At 46.7% G+C, this 25,495-nt stretch overlaps 1 protein-coding gene and 1 long non-coding RNA gene across 6 annotated transcripts in view; both read right to left on the bottom strand.

Annotated features, from left to right (window-relative positions):
• The window catches only part of AJAP1 (adherens junctions associated protein 1), a 124,906-nt gene extending 104,302 nt beyond the window's left edge, over nt 1–20,604 (bottom strand). For 3 of the 5 annotated variants that reach the window (XR_014010526.1, XR_014010527.1, XM_081204029.1), the window contains exon 1: nt 18,655–20,602. Coding sequence is in view for 3 of the 5 variants with exons in the window: in XM_081204029.1 (XP_081060155.1) it covers nt 18,655–18,683 (29 nt within the window). In the remaining 2 variants the exon portion in view is untranslated. Of the gene's footprint in view, nt 1–17,945; nt 18,042–18,654 lie in introns of those variants that run through there. The other 2 variants (XM_081204027.1, XM_081204028.1) reach the window with 2 other exon arrangements.
• LOC308592502 overlaps nt 1–25,495 on the bottom strand; it is a 643,114-nt gene that overhangs the window by 433,329 nt on the left and 184,290 nt on the right. The gene's annotated exons all lie outside the window — the stretch shown is intronic.

Here is a 25,495-nt window from a genome sequence, read left to right as displayed (position 1 = left end):
GGCATGACAACTGAATCAATTTCAGAGCCAGAAGCAGAAAACTGGTAGACTTGGAAGTGTGTGTGTGTGTGTGTGTGTGTGTGTGTGTGTGTGCAGGGAGGGAGAGAAGGAGGGAGGAAATCAAGAAGGAAGAAGACAGGTTTTGCTGGTTGTAAGAGGACTGTGAACTGCTGTTAGCCTGCTTGAACATACAATCTTGCACCAAGATCTTGCAGTTCCTATTTTAAACTATTTAATGTCATGAGCCCTGTCTTCTTTTGTATCTGGTCACCAACATTTCATGCCAGGGCATCCTAGGGGCAATCATGAATCACAGAATTGTATAGGAAGGGACATCTAGTCCAAGCCACTGTATGGCAGGACATGGGTGGCGCTGTGGTCTAAACCATGAGATTCTTGGGCTTGCCAATCGGAAGGTCACCAGTTCAAATCTGCATGACAGGGTGAGCTCCTGTTCCTTGGTCCCAGCTTCTGCCAACCTAGCAGTTCAAAAGCATACCAGTGCAAATAGATAAATAGGTACCACTGCGACAGGAAGGTAAATGGCATTTCCGTGCACTCTGGCATTTGGCACAGTGTCCCATTGTGCCAGAAGCAGTTTAGTCATGCTGGCCAGAAAAGCTGTCTGTGGACAAACGCTGGCTCCCTTGGCCTGAAAAGTGAAATGAGTGCTGCACCCCATAGTCACCTTTGACTGGACTTAACCACCCAGAGGTCCTTTACCTTACCTTACCTTACCTTACCTTTACCTAAGAGAGGAATCACAGCTCAAGAATCCCTGATAGATGGCGATCCAAAATTTGTTTAAAAACATCCAATTAAGGAAAGTCCACCGCCTTCCAAGTGAGTCCACTGTTGAATAGCTCTTACCATCAGAAAGTTCTTACTAGTGTTTAGTCAGAATCTCTTTTCTTGTCATTGGAATCCATTGGTTCAGGGCCTGCCCTCTAGAGCAGCAGAAACAAATTTGCTCCATCTTCCATGTGACAGCCCTTCAAATATTTGAAGATGGCTCTCATATCATTTCTCTTCTCCAGACTAGATATACTCAGCTACTTTTATCATTCTTCAAAAGGCATGGTTTCCAGACTGTTGATAGTGAATTATTTCAGTGATTAAATCAGGGTGACTAACAGTTGGGGTGATCCAACTGTTTTGGGGATAAAAATCCCACCACCCCTATCCATTGTCCATGTTGACTGCAACTGGTAGGATCCCTGACAACACTTGGAGAACCCCAACCCTAGTTAAAAAGATTGTGTGAGCACAATGGACAGAGGAGACTTCCTACTGCTTCTCTGAAGGATGCCCTGCTCTGATTGTATCTCCTCCAATTAGAGGTATGATGGGGGCAACTAGAGAAAAGGGCCTTCTTTGCAGTGCCCCTCTCCACCATTGTGGTATCTCTCCCTGGCCATTATACTGTTGGTGGTGCTTTTTCATCCTTCTAGAACCAGGAAAGCCAAAGTGGTGTCCTCAAATGATGTTGGACTACAACTTTTGTCTTCCAAGACCATTGGTCATTGTCTATAAATCATCCATTATTTAGTCACTGAATGCAGTCGAAACCATTAGTGGAAGGACTGATTTGTGAGGCTGCAACATTTCTACACAAAGGCTCAAGGCATGTGCCTGCCTAGGCAAACTGGCAGTTTTGTGTACAGAGACAATCTTGTGTACCCACAATACATTCACTTTTAAACCAAGGATCACCGATTTAACTCTCTCCCCACTGTTCTCTCATACACAAAGGAGTGAGCTCAGAAATTCATCTCTAAGCTGTCTCGTTCCAGGCAGTGTTTTTCAAGCAAGGATGATCTCTGTTACAGCAGCAGGAGAAAAGGTGAACATGAGTCACCATGGCTGTTCCTTCATCTTTCCTTGGCTTTTTTTCTTTTCCTTTTCTTTTTTTCTTTTTTCTTTTTTGTCTATTTGTCAAAAGACTCAAAAATATTGTACCGGTTTGTTGGGCACACAACTTTAGGGGGGATCTAATTGCTTTGTGAGTCAGAATTGCTGGCATTATTTGCATCTCATTAACAGTCAAAGAAAAAAAAGAAATTAAAATTAAAGCTAATGTGTTCCCAGAAAAAGAATGAAATGAAAGCATTTATTTCATTTTAAAAAATCTTTTGCAGATCCTGTTGGGTCTTGTGGACCCCTTCTCTTGCTTTAACTGTACCAATTCATCCCTTTTCCACTCCTGGAATTGTGAAGCCTACAGAAAGTCACAAGAACATAAGAAGAGACTGCTGGATTAGGTCAATGGCCCATTGAATCCATCATCCTATTTTTACAGTGACCAACCAGATGCCTATGGGAAACCAGCAGGCAAGATTTGAGTAGAAAAGCAGTGTCCCCTCCTGTGGTTTCCAGCAGCTGGTTCTCAGAAGCTACTGATAGTGGAGGTAGAACATAGCCATCATGACTAGTTACAGTTGATATCCCCCATGAATTTGTCCTATCCTCTTTTAAAGCTGTCTAGGCTGGTGGCTGTAGGGGCATGGGTGGCTCTGTGGGCTAAACCACTGCGTCTTGGGCTTGCTGATCGGAACGTCGGCGGTTCGAATCCCCACGACGGGGTGAGCTCCCGTTGCTCAGTCCCAGCTCCTGCAAACCTAGCAGTTTGAAAGCACGTCAGAGTGCAAGTAGATAAATAGGTATTGCTCTGGCAGAAAGTTAAACAGCATTTCCGTGTGCTGCTCTGGTTTCGCCAAAAGTGGCTTAGTCGTGCTGGCCACATGACCTGGAAGCTGTACGCCGGCTCCCTCGGCCAGTAAAGCAAGATGAGTGCCGCAACCCCAGAGTCGTTCACGACTGGACCTAATGGTCAGGGGTCCCTTTACTTTTACCTTTAGGCTGGTGGCCACAAGAGCATCCCTCAGCTGGTGCAAGCAGTGACCTGTCCATGGTCCTGAAAATGTTGCCTCCCATAGTCCCTGTTACCCGGGACTCTGCCCCATCAATTATCCTCACCCTCACGGGATTCTCAGCACTTGTTTGGATTATATCTACCTCTGCTGCTGTTCTTACCACCTGCTCACTGAACCTTCAACCCCTCAGGCAGTATTTGGGACTTCTTACATTAGTTAGAGGTGATGTGACAGAAGTTTATAAAATGATGCCTGGCATGGGTAAAGTGGATAAGGTTTTGCTCCTCTCATAACACGAAAACTCCAGTGAATCTGAGTGGTGGAAGATTCAGGACAGACAAAAGGAGGTACTACTAGACAAGAAAGCTTTGCTCTGCCTCTATGGTTGGAGGACGCAATGCTTCTGAATACTAGTAGTTGGAAACCATGGGGTGCCGGGTGCTCTTGAGCTTGCGTCCTGCTTGAGGATTTTCCATTGAGGCATCTGGGTGGGCACTGTGAGAACAGGATGCTGGCCTAGCTGGGCCATTGACTTGATCCACCTCTTCTGATGTTCAAATGTCCCTATATGTTCTCTGGAGATAGCTAGGATTGGACATCGGTACTAGAAACCACTCTAAGGGAACGTTAACAAGCATTTTCCCCCAAAGGATAAAAGAGGGGCTGCCCTGGTTAAACTCAGGCAATTGGATCATACGTGCTCTAGCATGGAACTTCTCCGTTAACACCAATGCTCTTCAGTTTCCATTTATAGAGATACAAAGCAGCGCCTGAGAGCAAGTTCTAGCTGCTCTCTTCCTTAAATCCCACTTCCACGGCAGCAATGGATTCGCTTACTAAAAGCACTTGGCTGATGTCAACAGCTGATTGCTGAGAGACTGGGGCTAAATTCCATAAAACTCTGTGTTTTTTTTTATTTGCTTATAATAAAAAGCCCTCAGAAATGGTTGCAGCAGTTACAGCCTGGCTGGGATTGCCTGGAACGCCAGAGAGAAAGAGAGAGAGAGAGAGAGAGAGAGAGAGAGAGAGAGAGAGAGAGAGAGAGAGAGAGAGAGAGACTCAGCAACACTCATTCTGTTTTAAACCCTTGGGTTGTTGTGGTGACTGGTGAGAAATAATGGCTGCATTTACTAGGACTGGAATATCTTTTTTTCTTTTCTGGACATTTTGCTGTCATGGCATGTTCAGGGCCCCTGGGGGAATCTTATCCACCTCTTAGATTGGCTAGAGAGCTGGCTATCCATCCATTGGATTATAAGGCAAAAAACCTCAATACATGCATCTGTTGTAATCAGCACTAATTGATAAGGGGGAAACTGAGGGACAGTTCATTTTCTTGGATGCAGCAACTGGCTGCAGTGTCTTGCTTGCTGTGCCTTAGGAGCTGAAAAAAGCACTGATGCAGGAAGGGAGAGAGACAGACCTGAGATTGAGAGTACAGAGGCTGAGCCCTGAACAACAAGCCTCTTGTTCTTCCCTCATTCTGCAGCAGAAGATTAGGAGGGCAGTAGGGCCATGCAGAAAAGAAGAAGTCAGCCTCATCTAACTTATCCCTCTATCAACTGTCACCTGGAAGCAGGCTTCCCATCTGGCTACAGCACAGGGGAGAAGAGAAGGGAAGTGGGACCACTCCATCGGTCCTGCTAAGAGACAATCTCCTATCCCTGAGCTGTTTCCATCCCACCTAAGAACTTTGGGAGCAAGTCTCAGGGCTTGCTTTTTCTCTCCTCCCTCCTCTTCCTTTTGTCATGGTAAGCTTGAGAACATGGGTCCCCCAGCTCATCAGCTATCTACAAACCATTCTGTCTGTCCTTTTCAGCTAAGAGTACAGTAAAAAAATACCGTAGATAAATAATAGTTTCTTGAAAGAAGTTGGCTTCATAGGTGATGGTTTAAAGTTTTAAACAAACCATAGTTGAGATTAACCTCAGCTTGCTGGATGAAATGGGAAGATTGATACTAGAGGGAGGTCACAAATTGGTGAGTATTACTTGCCATTTAAAAAGTTCTGGGGATGCTTCTATTCTTCCCCTTTTGGCTCCTATAGCCCTTTCTCCCTGCTTGTCTCCTACATCTATTATGAGTGAACACATAGGTCTTAAGCAGTTGGTCTCTTACCTTTCTCGCCCTGATCTGGCCACAGTGATCCATGCGATGGTCACCTCCAGGCTTGATTATTGTAACTCGCTCTACGAGGGGCTGCCCTTGAAGCTGACCCAGAAACTCCAGCAGGTGCAGAATGCTGCGGCGAGGATCCTTACGGGGTCCTTGCTGTGGGATCACATTCATCCAGTGCTTTACCAGCTGCACTGGCTCCCGGTGGAGTACAGGGTCAGGTTTAAGGTGCTGGTTTTGACCTTTAAAGCCCTATGTGGTCTAGGACTGCCTCTCCTGGTATGCCCTGCGGAGGACCTTAAGGTCCATAAATAACAACACTTTGGAGGTTAGATTGGTCTCAAATAGGGCCAGGGCCTTTTCAACACTGGCCACAGCTTGGTGGAATGCTCTGTCACAAAAGACCAGGACCCTGCGGGATTTGACATCTTTCTGCAGGGCCTGCAAGTTGGAGCTGTTCCGCCTGGCCTTCGGCTTAGACTCACTCTGACCCCTTATATGGGTTTTTTTGCTGGCCCATGTAGGACCAGCATGGATAGCTGGCTCAGGTGAATATCTGATGTTTCCTCCCTTTATGGTCTTGATTTATGGGCTACTACTAAAATGGGGGTGCATTTTAAGCTGTATTTTAAGTTATATTTAAGTTATATTTTAAGCCATATTTTAATTAACTTTTTCCATTACGCTTTATTGTAATTTATATTTGGTGTTAGCCTCCCTGAGCCCGGCCCTGGCCGGGGCGGGTGGGGTATAAATTAAATTAAATTATTATTATTATTATTATTATTATTATTATTATTATTCTGCAGTTTTGTATGAATGGAGGCAGGGGTGGGAATTAGACCACATTTTAATGTGTCTCTCCCTAATTCATTCTTCCAGAAATGATATCTGAACCAGAATGTAGGTATCCTACAAAATTCTCACCTCTTCAATTTTTTCCCAAGCCCCCAAGCCCCGAATCTCAATTAGTGCGACTTAAAATGCATTCTTGGAAAAATAACTTGCAAAAATGTATTTTATTATGGGGAATTACATAGGAAAACTGTATATTAAGCAGAACAGCATACCAAAAATAATTACCGGTATGTGTATTAGGAGACATATGCATGGGTGAAATGCTGGTGAATTTTCCTGCAGCTTTTAAAGATGAATAAATAACAAAGCGATGTGGAAATGTGGTGAACAACGGTGGCAAAAGGAGAAACAACAAAAAAACTGAAATTGACAGATTTTTCCACCCCTAATGACATTACTGTAAAGCCCGCAGCATGCCTGAATATGTCCAGAGGGCATTCCTGGTAAATTAAGTGGACCCAAATTCTTTAATTCTGGGAATGGAGAAAAACGGGATTCTAAGATTTGCTGGAGCCTGGCAAATCTTTTCAAAGATATAAGAAATGGTCTCCTGGAAGGAATGCTAAGAAATTGCCTCCCCCAAGCCCTCCCCCTGCACACACACACTTCCAGCAAGAATAAAAAAATGTCCTGGATGCCTGCCTGCAAAGTGCATTGTGTCAGTAATGCCTGGTGGAGTTGCTCTTCAGAATTGATCAGCGGCTCCCTTCTCAAGACAATGCAGTTGGCAATGCGATATGAGCCTTCCATAAAATTTCAGGTTTGTTTTTTTAAAAGAAGCTCTGCATGTTGGCCAGCACAAGCTGCGGTTTCCTGCCTTCCCTCGAGCTCTGTAAGGTTATGGTGCCTTGCAGATCTACATGGAAAATAAATAGTCCACTTTAAAAGCACAGAGGGTCATGTCTTTGTGGGCCTTGTTTAGAGGGATTCCTGATTTTTAAGATATGAGATGAGGACAGTTTGTCTGTGAAAGGAGGATTAAGCCACCATCTGGTTTTACCTTCTCTTTGAGGTCGCCCTCAACCTTGGGACGAGGCAGTTTCTGCCCCCAGCTTCCCTTATTGGTAAGTAAAAAGCCCAGCAGTGGCTCTCAAAGTTCCCTTCCTCAGACAGATCCATACACCATGCAGAATCACAGAACTGAAGGTCATCTAGTGCAACACCCTGCAATGTAGGAATCACAAATGAAGAATCCATGACCATCTCTGTTTAAGAACCTCCAAGGACGGAGATTTCACCATGCCCCGAGGGTTGTCTGTCTGTTCCACTGTCGAACAGCTCTTATCATCAGGATGTGCTTCCTGATGTTTAGTTGGAATATTATTTATTTATTTATTTATTTATTTATTTATTTATTTATTTATTTATTTATTTATTTATTTATTTATTTATTTATACCCTGCCCATCTGGCTGGGTTTCCCCAGCCACTCTGGGTGGATTCCAACAGAATATTAAAATACAGTAGTCTATTAAACATTAAAAGCTTCCCTAAACAGGGCTGGCTTCAGATGTCTTCTAAAAGTCTGGTAGTTGTTGTTCTCTTTGACATCTGGTGGGAGGGCATTCCACAGGGCGGGTGCCACTACTGAGAGGGCCCTCTGCCTGGTTCCCTGTAACTTGGCTTCTCGCAGCAAGGGAACTGCCAGAAGGCCCTCGACACTGGACCTCAGTGTCCGGGCAGAACGATGGGGGTGGAGACACTCCACCTTTGTCATTTGAAATCCATTGGTTTGGGTTTCAAATGAAAGCCAAGCTTGCTCCATCTTCCATGCGACAGCCCTTCAGATATTTGAATTAAAAACACCCAATAGAGCATCTCGAAACACAGCCATACAGATAAAAAGGCAGAGCTTACAGGTCCCACTCCACCAAAAGAATCCACGATGCCTCCTAGCAAATTAAAAGCCAAAAGTCCAGGTAACGATAAAATATTTACCTAGTGCCTGAAAGTAGAGGGGTGGGTGGGAATGATTGCACCAGGCACAAGCATTCCACAGTTCCACATTCTAACACTGAACAGGCTTGATCTCTTGCCACCGCCCCCTGAATCTTTCGTGAAGAGGGCACATGAAGAAAGGCCTCAAACCGTGATGATATTTATATATTTATATTCCATCTTTTTCCCCAGACTGGGACTCAAGATGGCTTTAAAAAAAAAACTAAAACAACACAGATAAAATGCAGGAAGCTCAATGCACAGAAAAGGTAATAGAAAGGAATTAGACTATAATCGAATTAGAATGATTTAAAAACATATCTACTAAAATGCCGATGGTTGAAAGCAGCACCGCACTATGAAAATCCCTTTTAAAAAAAAGTCTTCTCCCAAAGGACTGTTGGAATGAAACCATGTTCACCTGCAGGTGGGAGGACAACAAGGAGGGAGCCAGTCTGGCTTCTCTAGGAAGGGAATTCCAAAGCCTGGGAGCAGCCACTGAGAAGGCCCTCTCCTGCATCCCCACCAAATGTGCCCATGATGGTGGAGGACTGAAAAAAGAGCATCCCCTGAAGATCTCAGAGCCCAGGCAGGTCCATATGGGGGAATACAGTTGTTCAGATAGCCTGGGCCTAAGATGTTTAGGGCTTTATAGGTCATAAACAGCACTTGGAATTGTGCCCAGAAACAAACCAATATCCAGTGGAGCTATAACCAGACCCCAGTTCCAGTCCACAGTCTGGCTGCAGCTCTTTGGAACTAGTTGGGGTTTGGGGTCAGTTCATGTGGGGAGAGGCAGTCCTTGGGGTCTTAGGGTCCTCAACAGCAAATGTCAAAGCCAGCACCTTGAATTGATTTGAAACCAAAGTAACTTACCAATGTCAATGGGTCTACTCTGAGTATGACCTAGCTGGGTAATTCCCCTGAATTTTCCTCCCCCCATTTATACTATATACTTATAGAATTGTAGAGTCTGAAGGAATCTCAAGGGTCATCTAGTTCAACCCCCTGGAATGCTGGAATTACAGCTAAAGAATCCCTGGCCATCCAGACTCTGCTCAAAAACCTCCAAGTCTCTAATGGATCCTGCAGCCACTGATTGTATGTGGTGGGGCCTTCTTAGCTGTGTCGCCCATAATGTGGAAATCTCTGAGCCAATGTATCCATTTGACTGCCCACCCCTCTGATGGCACTTTGCTGACAGTCATTATTGGCTTCAGAATTTCTTGCTAAAATCTTTCCTATGTGTTAGACGGCATTGTTGCTAAGCTAAAAAAAAGGACCCCTGGACAGTTAAGTCCAGTCAAAGGCAACTATGGGGTTGCAGCGCTCATCTTGCTTTCAGAGCCAGTGTGGTGTAGTGGTTAAGAGCGGTAGTCTCCTAATCTGGGGAACCGGGTTCGCGTCTCCGCTCCTCCACATGCAGCTGCTGGGTGACCTTGGGCTAGTCACACTTCTTTGAAGTCTCTCAGCCCCACTCACCTCACAGAGTGTTTGTTGTGGGGGAGGAAGGGAAAGGAGATTGTTAGCCGCTTTGAGACTCCTGAAGGGGAGTGAAAGGCGGGATATCAAATCCAAACTCTTCTTCTTCTTCTTCAGGCCGAGCGAGCTGGTGTTTGTCCACAGACAGCTTTCTGGATCATGTGGCTAGCATGACTAAACTGCTTCTGGTGCAACAGAACACTGTGACAGAAACCAGAGCGCAGGGAAACACTGTTTACCTTTCTGCCACAGCAGTACGTATTTATCTACTTGCACTGGCGTGCTTTCGAACTGCTAGGTTGGCAGGAGCTGGGACAGAGCAATGGGAGCTCACTCCTTTGCGGGGATTCAAACTGCCGACCTTCCGATCAGCAAGCCCAAGAGGCTCAGTGATTTAGACCACAGCGCCACCTGTGTCCCTAAGCTACCCCTTATGTTCTGAGGAGCCTCCATAAGATTTGGCATACTTTGGACTCCGATAAAGTGAATCCAAAGCTCACTGCAATTTCCCCCCCTAGACCTGGGTCCTTATCTGTAGGACTTAAAACATGCACGCCCCAAGCCCCTAGGGGTTGAGAGGAGAACTCTGGCATGATTCATGGCAGCCTATCAGGATCCTTTTAGGAGAAACACTGGGGCACAGAGGGAGGACCCATTAATCATAAAGCCTTTCTTGTGAATGACAACTGCATTTGTGTTCTCCCTCCTTTCAGAGCCAGCTGTCGTACTGTTTAACTACTGTGTTAACACACTTTGGTGTGAATTTCTGGTTCTTTTTAGTTCTTTTCCCCCAATTTGATTTCTTAGCTACTTTGAGGGACATTGATGGGATGGAAAGTGAGAGAAATGAACATATGAGTAAACAAACACATTCACGGACTTCCCTCTAGATATCACCATATGCTGCTGTAGCAGGTAAATGATGGAAGTCTCTGCTGCAGGAGGCAGTGATGGCCACCAACGTGGATGGCTTTAAAAGAGGACAGGACAAGTTGATGGAGGAGGAGAAGGCTATCAATGGCTACTAGCCATGGCAGCTATACTCTGCCTCCACAGTCAGAGGCAGCCATGCTCCGGAACACCAACTGCTGGAAGCACAGGAAGAAGAAGAAGAAGAGTTTGGATTTGATATCCCGCTTTATCACTACCCGAAGGAGCCTCAAAGAGGCTAACATTCTCCTTTCCCTTCCTCCCCCACAACACTCTGTGAGGTGAGTGGGGCTGAGAGACTTCAGAGAAGTGTGACTGGTCCAAGGTCACCCAGCAGCTGCATGTGGAGGAGCGGGGAAGCGAACCCAGTTCACCAGATTGCGAGTCCACCACTCTTAACCACTACACCACGCTGGCTGCTCTTGTGCTTGGGTCCTGCTTACTGGTTTCCCACAGGCATCTGAGCAGCCACTCTGAGAACAGGATACTGGACTGGATGGGCCGCTGGCCTGATCCAGCAGGCTTATCTTACGTTCTTATGCAGGTAGTTATTTCTACATGGGGGCAGCCAATCATTCTGCAGCCCAACCCTTGGAAGATAGCAATACATGCATCACTGCTCATATTCTGCAGGGAATCAGCAGAAAAATGAGTTGCGCAGAAACCAAGATGGCAGCTGCTGCTGTTTCGATAGCAGAAATTGGGTAGAATCACATGCCCCTGCTTCCCCCCTCCCTTCAGGTAATGAGGGGCTGAATGCATTGTACCAGGGATAGTCAATGATGTTCATTCCAGATAGCTCTCATTCTCCCTAACCATTGGCCATGCTAGCTGGAGATGATGAAATTTAATAAATGAGAGCCAGTATGGTGCCGCTGTTAGAGCATTGCACCAGGAATTGGGAGACCCAAGTTCAAATCACCACTCAGCCATGAAACTCCCTGGGTGACCTGGGGACAGTCCCTGCCTCTCAGCCTAATCTACCTCACAGGATTGTTGCGAGGGATTAAATTAGAGAGGGAGGCAAACTGTGCATGCCAGCTTGAGGTCCTTGAAGGAAAGGTGGAACACAGATGTAACAAATAACCCTCCTTGGTGTTTGGGGTTTTTTTTAACAGAGGTTGGATGGCAATCCGTCAGGGATTCTTTAGCTCTGATTCCTGCATTGCAGGGAGTTTGACTAGCTGACCCTTCCAACTCTACAATGCTATGCTTCTATGAAATAACATCTGGAGGGCACCACAATGGTTACCTATGCACCATTTTGTGGAGCTGCATTGGTGCCACTCTGCCCGGCCTGCTGCCCATTCTAAGCCTCTGGGGCAGCTGAAAGGGTACGTCACGTAAGAAACCCTCATATCACACAACCTAGGCTTTACTGGGGAAGAGAAGAGGAACAGATGCAAAGATAGATATATATATATTTCAGGTGGTAGCCAGATGTCCCACTCCGCATCTCCATCCAGGAATTCTCTCATGTCACTGAGGCTCCTCTGCTTCATTCACCCACACTCCATTTCTTAAGCTGAGGTAGTGTCATTCCTGGCTAAGGGAAGACGCAGCCATAATCTTTTCTGCAGCAGCTTATGCCCCCCCTCCCTGTCCCCCCGCCAGCCGCCCCTCCCGTCCTCCTTGGGAGAAACTGTAGCAATTACCTATTTTAATCAGATGGTGGTTACATAAGACTCGCCACAGCCCCCAAGCAGATGGGCAGACGGGCACTGGAGCCAGCGTCGCCGTGTATACAGACGCACAACTATCGGAGGTATAATTGTTATTGACACGCATGAGTAAGGAGCGCGTTCTTCCCCAAAGGCTGTCGCTGGATGTCTCCGAATTGCTGGGCTATAACGGAGAGCACATGTTACAAGGTCCGGGTGCCAATTCGGTGGGGGGAGCAGGGAGGGAGAGAAAGCATCAGATGGACAGCAGGGTTTTAAAAACACACACACACACACACACACACACACACACACACACACACCTCCTGCATGCATAATGCACAACCGCTTGACCGCTGGAGGATAGAAGCGAAAACTGCCAAAACAGCGCTTCTCTGGAGATCAAGAAAGGGGAATCTCTCTCTGTGCGTGTCGCTGTTTCAGCTTTTCCTTCTCCTCCAGCCCAAGGCCTGGGCTCTTCTGAATAAAAGACAGCAAGGGGGGTGCTGTCTGCTAAGCAACTGAGTCAGCTCCTCATTCCTGACTTCACTCTCTCTGTGTGTGTGTGCGTGCGTGCGCACACACAACACAAAGGAACACTGTGCTGATTCCAAACATTATTGCTGCAATTATTCAGAGGCTTGGGGGAGGGAGGAATGGCTCCCTGTTCAAAGAGACAGGATCTCCAGCAGGGAAAAGTTATTCCGTTGTTATTGGATCCTCGAAAGGGTGGCAAGTAGAATGTGAGTGTCAATTAGAGAAGTGCGTGCCATGCAAAATTCCGCCAGCCTTATCGGAATGGTTTTCAGTTCCCAAATTGGCTCCTTTTCCCAACCTGCATGGGCTCATCTATCAGTCTACTCCATCCCATTTGCCATGGACATTCACATTTAAATACATATTTTATAAAGAATGCCCTGGGAAATGTGTTCATGGTAGAGTTGTAAGGTAGCCCAAATGTCATCTAGTCCCACCCCCAGAATGCAGGAATCACAGCTAAAACCGAGGGCCATCCAACCTCTGCTTGAAAACCTTCAATGAAGAAGAGTCCACCACCTTCTGAGGGAGCCCGTCCCACTGTTCTTACCATCAGAAAGTTATCCCTAATGTTCTTCCTAATGTATTGAATCCCAGTCTGCTTGAACAGGTAGGCTCTACCCTGCATTTCCTTGAACCTGACCATTATCTAAGCATGACTATACTGTGGCTTTACCCTAAAATGGACTTCTTGGATTTTTCTTATTTTATTTATTTATATACCGCTTGATTGTAAGAAGAAGGAAAAAACCCTCAAGTTATATAAAAGATACATGGACACTTTTACTTTTTCTTAGATTTAATTCCAGCCACTGTGAAGTTACCCGGTGAGATTCTACAAACGCCACCTTCACAACATGCATTTAAAACATTGTAATTCCACTTTAAACAGTTTCTGGGTTTGTCCATCCCTCAGAAAATACTCAGAACTGTAGCTTTTTAAGGGAGCTGAGAGTTATTAGGAGACTCTCGTTCCTCTTCCAGCCAGAAATACAATTCTCAGAGCAATTCAACTATCCGTCCATCTGCTCACAGAATTCTGGGTATCATAGCCCTGTGAGGCAAGAATAGGGGCCCCGTAACCTCTCAGCACCCTTTACAACCTACAACTCTCAGAATTCTTCCTCTTGGTCATTTTTTATTGCCCTTTTCTATATCTTCTGCAGAAACACACAAGTGGTTTTGTGTTGAAATCCTTGATGGAAACTCATGGTGCTGAAACTGGCTTACATTTGCAGCTTGGACCTGCCTTACAAGAGGCTGAGGTTGTAGCTCAGAGAGGAGGTGAAGCAAGGAAGTGATCAAGGGGCGAGAGAGAGAGAGAGAGAGAGAGAGAGAGAGAGAGAGAGAGAGAGAGAGAGAGAGAGAGAGAGAGTTGTTTCCTTTTTTTAAAAAAAAAAATCCTTTTCTTTCTCTCTCCTGCTGTTTCCATAACACATTCTTTACAGCACCAAACAAACATTCAAGATCAGAAAACTAGCCCCAAGCTACCATCCCATTAGCTCTACAATAATGAATAATATTTTGGGTACTTCATTTTGTGTGTGTTCTGTTGTTCCTAACAAGTTTCATCAGGGGGCTTGTTCTGCACCAGCTGTGCGGGGGGCTTGCTTGTAATAAGCCAGGGAAACTCAATTCTGAAATGCCTTCACGCCACAAGGAATAAGGGAATATTCTGTCTGTCTCTCTCCTCTCCAATGTCGAGGATTGCTAGCAATACTTTTTCGAAGGCTCCAAAAAGGCTTTCTCCAGCTAATGTGTTTTAGGAAAGCAGGAATAATGCTTTATAGCAAGTCAGATCAGTTGTCCATCTAATTCAGTATTGCCTACCCTGTCAGCAGCTTTCCAGGGTTTCAGGGAGTGGGCTGTACTCATTCTACTTGGAGATGCTATTGAGGAACGATACCTCACCTGAACTCAAGATTGTATACATGATTCTACCTGCTCTTTATATAATTTCAGCAACAACCGTGTGAGGTATGCTAGGCTGAGAGGCAATGACTAGCCCAAGGTCACTCAGCTTCATGGCTGAGGAAGGACTCCAACACGGCTCTCCCGGGTTTTAGTCCTACGCTCTAAATATTACACCACACTGGCTCTCGCTATGACACTTCCTCCAAAGAGATGGTGTCCCAGCTTGTCGATCAGTTGGATTACTCTTTTCTGCACCTTTCCAACTCTACAATATCCCCTTAGATAGGGAACTGCATGCATAGGCAGGTTCTTCTGAGCACAATCCCCCTCAGCGGTTGGCACAGCACCCCTTGTAAAAGTCCAAAGGCCAGCAATTACCCGTGGTGACCTGATTCAGATCCACTTCTCCTATTGAAAACTCAACTGGAGAGAGCTTTCCAGATGCTCTCCATTCATTGATGGAGCTCGCTCCCACAAGAGGTGATGAGGACCACCAACTTGGATGGATAAGTTCATGCAGGAGAAGGCTATCAATGGCAACTTGCCACAGTGGCTCTGCTCTGTCTCCACGGTTGGACGTAGTCATGTTTCTGAATAGCAGTTACTGGAATCCTTGAATCCCGCTTGTGGGTTCCTCCACATGCATCTGCTTGGTCCCTGAGAGAACAGGGTGCTGGACTAGATGGGCCATTGGTCTAAGGCAACAGTCTATTCTTCTATTCGCATGTTCTTATGGATCGGAGGCAGAACCTCTTCTGGTGTCCTCCTGGTCTCCACATCATGGTAGAACTCCTATTAATTTCACCACGGTGGTGCATTGTCATTTCAACATCCTCCTCATCAAAAGGGACAGCCAGCTTCTGATCCAATTACACCCCCAAGCACTTGCAGTATTGTGTTTGCAGTGATCTCTGGACCTTGCTATAACCACCAAAGATCTAGCAAATCACACACCTGCAACAACACTGCTTCAGTCAGAGTCCCTAGTTCACTAAGGGCATTTGCTTTAAACGGACTGATTTGCAGAAGAATAGGAGGGTTTAAAATGCACTAGCACCAACAAAAACAACAATAAATTTAAAAATAGGGGCATGTTTTCCTGTAACACCATCCTCGCTATATGACCATGAAAATTTACTGCTTTTCATATGCTTTCCATTGCACTGGTGTGGGGTTCATCACCCTGTAGCTGTAGAAATACTTTGCTGGCCTCAGTGGTTTGACGGAGTCTTTATTTTGGAAAAGAAGAAATGTGGTTTCTTCCTCCACTTGCAAATAATTGCTAGAAAGGATTGGTCTCCTATACATGCCCACTGATGCTGTCCGAGTCTCAAAAAATGAGGCATGAAACGGGGAAATGAAGCAGACCTTTCCTAACATAAAAGATTTGGGGAAAGCTCATTCCCTAATTTGCATTCCCTTCGAATGCAAAGGGGGGGGGGGGAAATAGACACAAATATCAGTTTATACCTTTCTTGCAACAGCAACAAAATATGTGTTATATAACATTTCCACACCAGTGCTCTTGAACTGAGGGCCCAATTAACTCCTGCGTCCAGAGGAGTTTATTTGCCTGCCCGCTGCACAAATCCACGAGCAGATTGTGAAATATTGTCCACAGGATAAAGGACTATTGAAGCAAGTTAAGACGGCAATAGGCAACAGATCCCACCCTCACCACGCTATCTGGAGACTCTGCGGCTGAATGCGCAACACATGTGGGCAAAATGATCACAGCAGGTCAGCTTGGCTGGCTGGACTGGATGAGAGTGAAGGGTCATCTACTGTAGTCCACTGCTTTCACCCTTCCATAACACACAGGTGCTTTCTTACATTAGAGGACACCCCCAGAATGCACATCAACCCCTTGCTCATCAGGCAACCCATTTCACCCAGCCGGATTTAAATGTGCCGTGGACACAAAGCAAGGGTCCACACCAAATCCATTTGACAAGGGCATCACAGGGAAACCTTAACAGAAAGCATCACATTTAACATCCAGGATGACCATGTCTTGTGTTGCGTGCAGGAAGGTCTGAGGTTTGATCGCTGGCAATTTCTCCTAAAAGGATGAAAGCCTTGGACAGTTGCTGACCTCAGTGTAGAGAGATGGACCAAGTGAGATGGACCAAGGAACTAACCTGGCATGAAACAGTCTCTCAAGTTTATTGTCGATAGGGAGAAGACATGAGATGTTAGGTGGTGCAAATTTGAATGAATTGACCCATCTCATGGTAGAAGTCAGGAGTCTCGCTGGTCCCACCATTGGCGGAGGAAGGTTATAGAATATCATTGGCCCTGTGTGTCAGATCTAATGAGCCAGGGTCTCGGTCCACCTGATTCAAGAACAATTCTGTAATTCTCTAGGAAATGACAATAGGTACTGATTCACCATCATCTACCTGGCTCATCTTTTGATCTCACCAAGGACCATGAGAAAGCTATACAACCCTGGTCAGGGTACAGGGCATGAAAGCTCACTCTTATTCAACAGCACCCAATCAATACCTTTTGTACTGTTCAAATATAAAGAGTTAAAAATTACTGAAGGGGGGGGGAATATAATCTTTGCATCCCTTTGCCCGAAGAAATAACATTTTCACCAAGATTGCAAAACTAAGCACACCAAGCAATTGCTTCAAAGAAGACGCAAACCTATTGTGAGGTGCCCATCTCCTTCCACACATAAATGGGAGTAGCATCCCCTCCCTCCCAAACCTCTCAGGTAGAAGTCTGTGTGCAAAACCAAGCTTCTTCCGTTGCCCTCTTTCTCCCCAATCCAGGAGTCTGCTGCATCCCAGTGGACAGACACACGAAGAACAATTTTGCTTTCACAAACTCCTCACCACACACACCCTTCACTCTACAGAGACATCGAAGCTCCCAGGAATGGCAAGCACTTTCACCTTCAGATTGTGCCATCAAACTTGAAAGTCTGTGATTGCAGTTCCTTGGTGGAATTTGCACACCCGTCCTTGCAAAAGACAGTCATTTAATCTGTTGCAAGAAAACTGAAGGCTGTTCCATTCCCACACCCATGCGTTGAAAAATAATAATAATAATAATAATAATAATAATAATAATAATAATAATAATAATAATAATAATAATAATAATAATAATAATAATACACAAATGATCTCAAGCTGATGCTACAGCCAGTTTAGAAAAATGCAACTTCTTTGCCCAGGAACTCTCGCCTGAGTCTTGCCAAGACTAACAAAGATGCCTGTGTCAATTGGAGGTGCATGGGCACATGTTCCGGTGTGTGCGTGATGGCTGTTGCATAAATACCCATGCAATTTATGGCTTCAATTCACGCATGTCTCTGCATGTAGATCCATTAGCCAATGGATAACAAGTTCCTACAAGAGGAACAGGGACAAAGGGACACCACATACACACATTGCCACATCACTTCACTGCACATATTCCATTCCTCAGCAGTCTTCTGGGAGCTGAACACTGTAACTGGCTGAAATTTGTGCTTGTTCTCTCTCTCTCTCTCTCTCTCTCTCTCTCTCTCTCTCTCTCTCTCTCTCCCCATCTCTCTTTCCCCCCACCCATCTCTCTCTCTCTTTCTCCTTTGCTTCTTCTAAGCAGGTGACCCTGAGAACTGTAATCCTGTGCCCACTTACTTGGGAGCCAGTCCCATGGACCAGGCAATCAAAAAGCTTCAGATCCTGCTCGGAGCCTCCCCCAGCTGAGATGTGCAGGGAGGATAATGCCCTCGCCTTGGGACTGTCTCAGCCCACATAAATACACACGTTTGCCCAACTGCGCAGTGTGCTTGACCCCAATATATACAGTGAAGGTGGGGGAGAGGAGGAGGAAGATAGACAGCTTAAATTTCCCACTCGTAGGATTCCTGCTGGCTAGATCTGGGGGCTCTAACTGTGTCAGGGAGGGTAGCCCACTTCCCCAGCTCTGAAGGTCCCTGGGCATGAGCTGCTGGCAAAGGTCCCCTCTCCATCAAGGAGCGCCTCTCCTTCCAGAACCAGGGAAGCAAATCCCAGTCTCCAAAATCACACACCCCCAGAAAAGTCTGGGCATAACTGGGGAAAGAGAGTCTTGACTAACTGGCCAGCTTCATCGTCCCTTTGGCTGGGTAGAAGTTAAGCAGAAGGTCACCACCAGCACATCCTTCCACCAACCCAAATAGCACTTTTTAACATGGAGATATATATTGAAGCCCTTCCAATAACCTATATCCATATTTCCAAGTTCATCCCCCCCCACATACACACCCTGCCCCAGATTTTACCAGATGAAAGCATTTGTGTCACAAACACCCATATATCACCTTCCCTTCTCCAACCATCCCCCACCCCCGTTGAAATCTCTTACCTGGTAGCTAAAAACCGATGTATCCACATTGTCACGTCTGGGAACCCAGAAAAAAGGGGGGATCAAATTTTCACAGCCCCAGCCATCTGTGCTTGGTTGGGGGGGGGGCGTTACTGGATAAGAGGGGAGGGGAAGGGTTTTCAGGTTTGGATCAAGGGGGAGGGAGGCGATCAATAGAGAGAGAGGAAGAGTTTCCAAAAAGGGGGGGTTGATTTTTTCCGGGGGGGGGAGTATCGGCGGTTCCCCCTATTTCAACCCCTAAGGATTAAACGGGGGTCGGTTGCTTATTTCAAATCCCGCATGGCGCCTTCCCCCCTCAAAAGTGTGCACCCAAGTTTGTTTGGGTTTGTTTTTTTCTCCGGGGAGGGAAGAGATGAGGTTGAAGGCGGGGGGTGACGTTTGGGGGGTTCTACAAGGGGGGCAGTCCGTCCAACTCCTCCCCCAGTTGGGGGGAGAGCGCCTCGAAGGAGCCCCCCAGATCCATGGAAAGATGGGGGGGACGCCGATGTCCTTCTTGGGTAGATGGGGAGGGAGGGGGGAGGAAGTGGTCAGCCTTGTCGAGGTGGGGAGGGGGTCGTCTGGGTTCAGTGGGGACGGCCGGATCGCCGCAGCGTGGTCCTCAGCGGGGCAAGCTCAGCCCCGGCGGGCTCAGCGGCATCCGGGCAGCGCTGGCGGGGCTCCCGGAGTCCGTCCGCCTGTCCGCCAGCTCGGCTCAGCTGCTGCTGCTGCTGCTGCTGCTGCTGCTGCTGCCGCCACCGCCGCCGCCGCTGCAGCGCGTTGCCTTCTCCGATATCGCTCGCTCGCTCGCTCCGCCGCCGCCGCCGCCGCCGCGTGGTCCAGCCCCGCCTGACGTCACCCCCAGGAGCTAATAGGGGGGCTGAACCCCGTTATCAGTACGCAACCCCCCTTGCTCCTGCAGCGATGCCGGTGAGGTGGGGAGTCGTTCAGGGAGCCGCGGGAGGAGGCGCCTTCGCGCAGCAGGGCGGAGGATGGTCGCGTTCCACGAAGTCTGGTAGACTGCTTCTGAGCGAGGAGGACCGACGGCAGCTGGCAGATGGCCGGCTTGATCTCCACTGCAAACAGACCTGATAAATTTGGCGTGCTTCTTCGGAGTACATCAAGATGGGCTATTGGAAAATTGAGTCCAGTATACGATCAGTGGATATAATAACCCGATGAAGATGTCGATGCAGTGTGAGGCAAGTTGTGGGAAAACGCAAATCCCACGCTAGGGATCGTTAGGAAAGGAATTGAAAATAAAACTACCAGTAGCATAAGGCCGTTGTGCGAATCTCTCGTGAGGCCGCATTTGAAGTAATGCTGTGTACAGTTCTGGTCGCCTCGCCTCAAAAAGGAGATTGTAGAGTTGGAGGAGGTCCAAAAAGGAACCACCAATATGACCAAGGAGCGACTCCACTGAGAGGGAAAGCTGCAGTGTTTGGGATTTTTTTGTTTTGAGAAAGGGTAAGGGGTGAAATGGCAGAAACATATTAAAATTATGCACGGCATGCATATGGAAAAGTTTTCCTCCCTCTCTCATAACTCCAAAACTCGTGGACATCTAATGAAGCTGAGTGTTGGAAGATTCAGGACAGATAAAGAGAAGCCCTTCTTCATGCAGCGCATCGTTAAACTGCGGAACTCACTGCCACAGGAGGCAGCAACAGCCACCAGGGTGGAGGGCTTTGAAAGAGGATTAGACAAAATCATGGAGGGTAAAGCTATCATTGCCTACAAGCCAGAATAGCTATGCTTTGCCTCCACTTTCGGAAGCAATGAATGCTCCCAAATGCCAGTTGCTAGAAACCACAGAAGGGGGAGAGTGCTCCTGGGCTCAGGTCCTGCTTGCGGGCTCCCCAGAAGAGCAGAGGCAGATTTAGGGGAGCACAACTGTTTCTCCCACACTGTGCGTTGAGCTGAGAGGGCACTGCAGGGGGCGCCGCAACAACAGCTTGGAACAGAAGACAAGATGCGGGGGGGGGGGTGCCCCAAATTTTGGCATCGCACAGGGTGTTGCTGGAATTTGAAAGACCAAAGTCTGCCACTGCAGAAGAGGCATAGCTGGTAGAATCCATTGCCTGATTATTTGGGAAACTTTGTATGAGTCAATGCTTCACCATTCCTTTGCAGCTGCACTGTATCTTTGTACTTTTGTCTTTCCAGGCTGATACACTTTATTGTTAAACTCCCCCCTTTTTCGTTAGGTTTGCACTTGACTGTTGTTGTTAATTGATAAGATAAAATAACCCGACAGCCCTCTCCTCCATGAATTTGCCCAATTCACTTTTAAAGCCATCTAAGTTGGTGGCCTGGGATGCGGGTGGTGCTGTGGGTTAAACCACAGAGCCTAGGACTTGACGATCGGATGGTCGGCGGTTTGAATCCCCACAACAGGGTGAGCTCCCATTGCTCAGTCCCTGCTCATGCCCACCTAGCAGTTTGAATGCACGTCAAAGTGCAAGTAGATAAATAGGTACCGCTCCAGCGGGAAAGTAAACGGCGTTTCTGTGCACTGCTCTGGTTCCCCAGAAGCGGCTTAGTCATGCTGGCCACATGACCCGGAAGCTGTACGACGGCTCCCTTGGCCAATAAAGCAAGATAAGCACCACAACCCCAGAGTCAGCCACGACTGGACCTAATGGTCAGGGGTCCCTTTACCTTTACCTTAGGTTGGTGGCCATCACTGCCCCCTGTGGGAGAGAGTTCCATAGTCTAATTGGGTTCTGCATGAAGAAGGAGTTATTTGCTGCTTCACAAAGATGCCCGCAGGAAGCCAAGAGGCAGGCCACAGAGGCAACAATCCACTCTTGGTCTTGGTTTTCAGAGCTAAAATATATCTGAACCTGCAAGGTCTGTTGTCCTCTTATACCTGTCGATACACCTGTGTTCACAGGGCATTGGTTTAACTCTTTACACAAGGGATGAGTAACTGGAGGAACCTCAGTGTGGTGTAGTGGTTAAGAGCGGTAGACTCGTAATCTGGGGAACCAGATTTGCTTCCCCGCTCCTTCACATGGGTGACCTTGGGCTAGTCATACTTCTCTGAAGTCTCTCAGCCCCATTCACCTCACAGAGTGTTTGTTGTGGGGGAGGAAGGGAAAGGAGAATGTTAGCCACTTTGAGACTCCTTTGGATAGTGATGAAGCAGGATATCAAATCCAAACTCTTCTCTTCTCTATTGGACCACAGCTCCCCTGAATTTTTGTTTAGTGTCTCTGTGTTTGAGAGAGACAGAAGGAATAGTTCCTAATCGCTCTGCACTGAGACAGTATGTCATAAAAATCAGGACCACCCCTCTTCCCACCACAAAAGTCTTGCAAATTAGCTGCTATTTTTGCATTGCAGGGTGGATGGACTAGATGAGCCTTGGGCTTACTTCCAACTCTGCATTTCTAAGATATGGCAACATTTTATTCAATATATTGTTGCACGTCAATTGTTTAAAATTGGAATGAACCAACACAATGATGAATAAAATACGGTGTGGACTGAAAGCAGAACGTATCGCTAAGCAACCTGATGTGACTAATACGACGCTATAAGTTGTCAAACACATTTCAACCATATGGTTGTCTTTGGTGGGAAATGTTGATAAGAAGATGAGCTGCTTGGGTGTGTGCACTGTTCCATAGGTACATTCATATCAGGGCTGGTGCCATTGCAAAAATGAGATTGCAGAATTAATTTATTATCTCACTTACACTCCCCCCATATAAAAACAGGTACATGCATTGTGCGATTGTTTATCACACTTTTTGGGTTGCGTGTAGAAAAAGTTGCTAATAATGCATCACTTCGCAGAGGTTAATTAAAGGCTTAATCAGCCTTCTCCAGCTTGGTGTGCTGCAGAAGTTGAGGGACTCCCAAGTCCCATCAGCCCTGACCAGGATGGCCAATGGTCAAGGGAGCTGGGAGCTGTAGTCCTGCAACCTCTGGAGGTCATCAGGTTGCTCATCCCTGCGTTGAAAGAAGTCAACTGATGGGAGTTGAGCAACATCTGGAGTACCAAAGGTTCTCCTATAGAATCATAGAACTGTCAAGTTAGAAGGGATCCCAAGGGTCATCTAGTCCAAACCCCAGTTATGCAGGAATAACAGCAAAATAATTGCGGACATGCAGCCTCTGTTTGAAAACTGCAAATGAAGGAGAGTTTGTGTGACAAAAATCCTGCAAAGTTTGTTACAAAGCATGAAAAGTGGAGCAAGGCTGCTCTAAAATCAGTGCTTTTCTGTGTGGGGAGGTGCCATTTTATGGCACAACCCTATGCATATTTACTCAGAAGTAAATCCCATTGACTCTCAGTGTGGAGATCCTGAGCCCTTAAGCTTCATTATATTAAAGAACAGGACTTCAGGGCTCATAAATCTTCACACATGCACATGTGCATAGGAATCTCCTTTGACCTTTCCTTCTGACATTTATCATCCTTCTGACATTATCCCATCACGCCCCCCAACTCCATTATGTTTGGTTAAAAAAAAAAAACTTTAACAGCATTTTAAAAACACACCAAAACTAACCATACTTTTAGCCCACCCTTCCTTCAAGATGGTTTTGATCATCACAACAACCCTGTAAAGTAGGCTATATGGAGAGGAGGTGGCTGGTAGGTAGACCTCAAGCTTGTCATCTCTAGATTCTCAAGTTTCTTCCTATCCATGTCCTGTTAAGACAGGATGGGAAACCTGCAGCCCTCCAGATGTTGGGGAACTGCAACTCCCACCAGTCCCAGCAAGCGTGGCCAAAGGCCAGGGATGATAGGAGTCATAGTTCGCCAACAAGTGGCAGAGCATAGCTTCCCCATTCCTGTGTTAAAGAAACCAAGTGAGGGTGGGGGTGACGCTGGCCACCTCCATGGGTTGGAGGGACTGTAACTTCACTGGGTGGTGCTTGCACAGGGCAGGGCAGGGCAGAGTGGCAGTGCCTGGATGGGTATTTTTCAAAGGTTGGCCAGGAGGCTGCAATAGAATATCACTGTGTGGAACAGTGTCCTAACACTGGGCACATGGGTAGCTCGCAGGCCACTGCATTTTTGATAGTATTGCTGAGAAGATGCAGTATTGTTGAGACCTGCCGGTGGAACCAGCCTTCTGAAGATAGATAACCTTGGAGCAAAGACAGATAATCTCGAAGACAGATAACCTTGGAGAGAAGACAGATAACTTTTAAGTGAAGACAGATAAACTTGGAGCGAAGACAAATAAACTTGGAAATAAGACAGATAACCTTGACGTGAAGACTGATAACCTTGATGTGAAGACTGATAACCTTGAAGTGAATACAGATAAACTTGGAGCAGAGACAGGTGGCCTTCAAGTGGCTGGAACTGAGGGCAGTAATTATATGAGAAATCTGGGACATTTTCTTCCAATAATGTATATATATATATATATATATATATATATATATATATATATGCAAAATCAGTTGATTCTCATGTATCAAAAGCCTGCAGTATTATGAATTTGATATCTCATGTCTCATATCAACTACACTAAACATTTAATTACTTTGTTGTATAATATGGATCTCGTGACTCACTTTTGTATCACTGCCTACAGTTGTGGGCAAATACCTTTGGTTAAAATCGTCTGGCTCATCTGCCTGTCACCCAGTCGCCTGTCTTCTTGAGCGATTGCCTGGGAAAGCTTTGGGCTGTGCAACAAAGGATGAGTCTGAATGTGCATTGAGGCCATTTTAAAAAGAAAAAAAATGAGAGTAAGCTTGGACGACTGAGTGTAGAGCTCAGTGTGAGATGTACCAAGCCAGGATTCAGCCCTGCAACACAGCAAAGTGTCATGGAGTTGCATGCCATTGAACATGTGCAGAGCGTCAAAGCTCATCACTTCCTGTGGAGTTAGTATCAACTAGCCACTCACAACTGTGTTGAAAGTGTCGAAATAAGGAAGGACTGTAGTTCCATGGTACAGCATCTGCCTTGCATGTAAAAGGTCCCAGCTTCAATCCTTCAATCTCTAAGTAGGGCTGGGAGAGATTCCTGCCTGAAACCCTGGAGCTCCAGCTGCTGCCAGCCAGAGTAGACAACACTGAGCAAGGTGGACCAATGACCTGACTTAGGATAGGGCAGCTTCCTATGTCCCTATATCCCAGCTGAGATAGAACTTGTCACATCTAGATAACATTATTATCAAAGTTTAGGCATTGCTTTGCTGCAAACACTAAGAGTTTCATTTTGTCTAGCACTTTGGCCCTAGTCTCAACCAGCAGGATTGCCAGCTCAGCCCCATGATCATGGGTGCCAGAGGCCGTGGGTGCCATGCAGTATGCATGGCCCCAGTGCCAAAGTTTGTAAGGGCCCAGCCCCTTCATAGGGAATTTTGTAGATGTTTGGGCACCCAGGGCACCAAGGAGCCAGCACCTATGTCAACCAGCCAGGTGTGCCTGGGTGAGCTGCAAGCCACACATGATGGGAAATAGCCACCACCTGTTGTTTGGCTGCAATGGCCAGTCCTCTCAGATATCCTGCTCTTGTACATGGAGGCTTCACTTAATTAAGACTTCTAACAGCCAGCTGGGGCAGCAGCTTCAGACAGTAGCAGTGGCCTCTCAGCAGCTGCCCAGGCATGCCACCTGCTGACAGACCATTACACTCGAGTGATGGTTATGTGTTGTAGGAAAACAGGTGGTGGACGTTGGAGGGGAAGGCGAGTGCTGAGACACCTTAAGAAGGCAGGCTACGGAGTGGACTGTGGGAGAGCGGAGGGTATCTAGGAAAGGAAATCCACCAGCCATGTACTTCTCTTCCATTGCATGTTAAGAGCTGTCCTCTGTTCAGTCATCTAAGAGCACAAGGGGGTGGGGGAGAGAGAGAGAGAGAGAG

Source organism: Podarcis bocagei, assembly GCF_964188305.1.
Source record: "Podarcis bocagei genome assembly, chromosome: 7".
NCBI classification, from domain to species: domain Eukaryota; kingdom Metazoa; phylum Chordata; class Lepidosauria; order Squamata; family Lacertidae; genus Podarcis; species Podarcis bocagei.
Note: the sequence above shows the minus strand (reverse complement) of the source record. Positions and strands in the feature narration are given on the sequence as shown.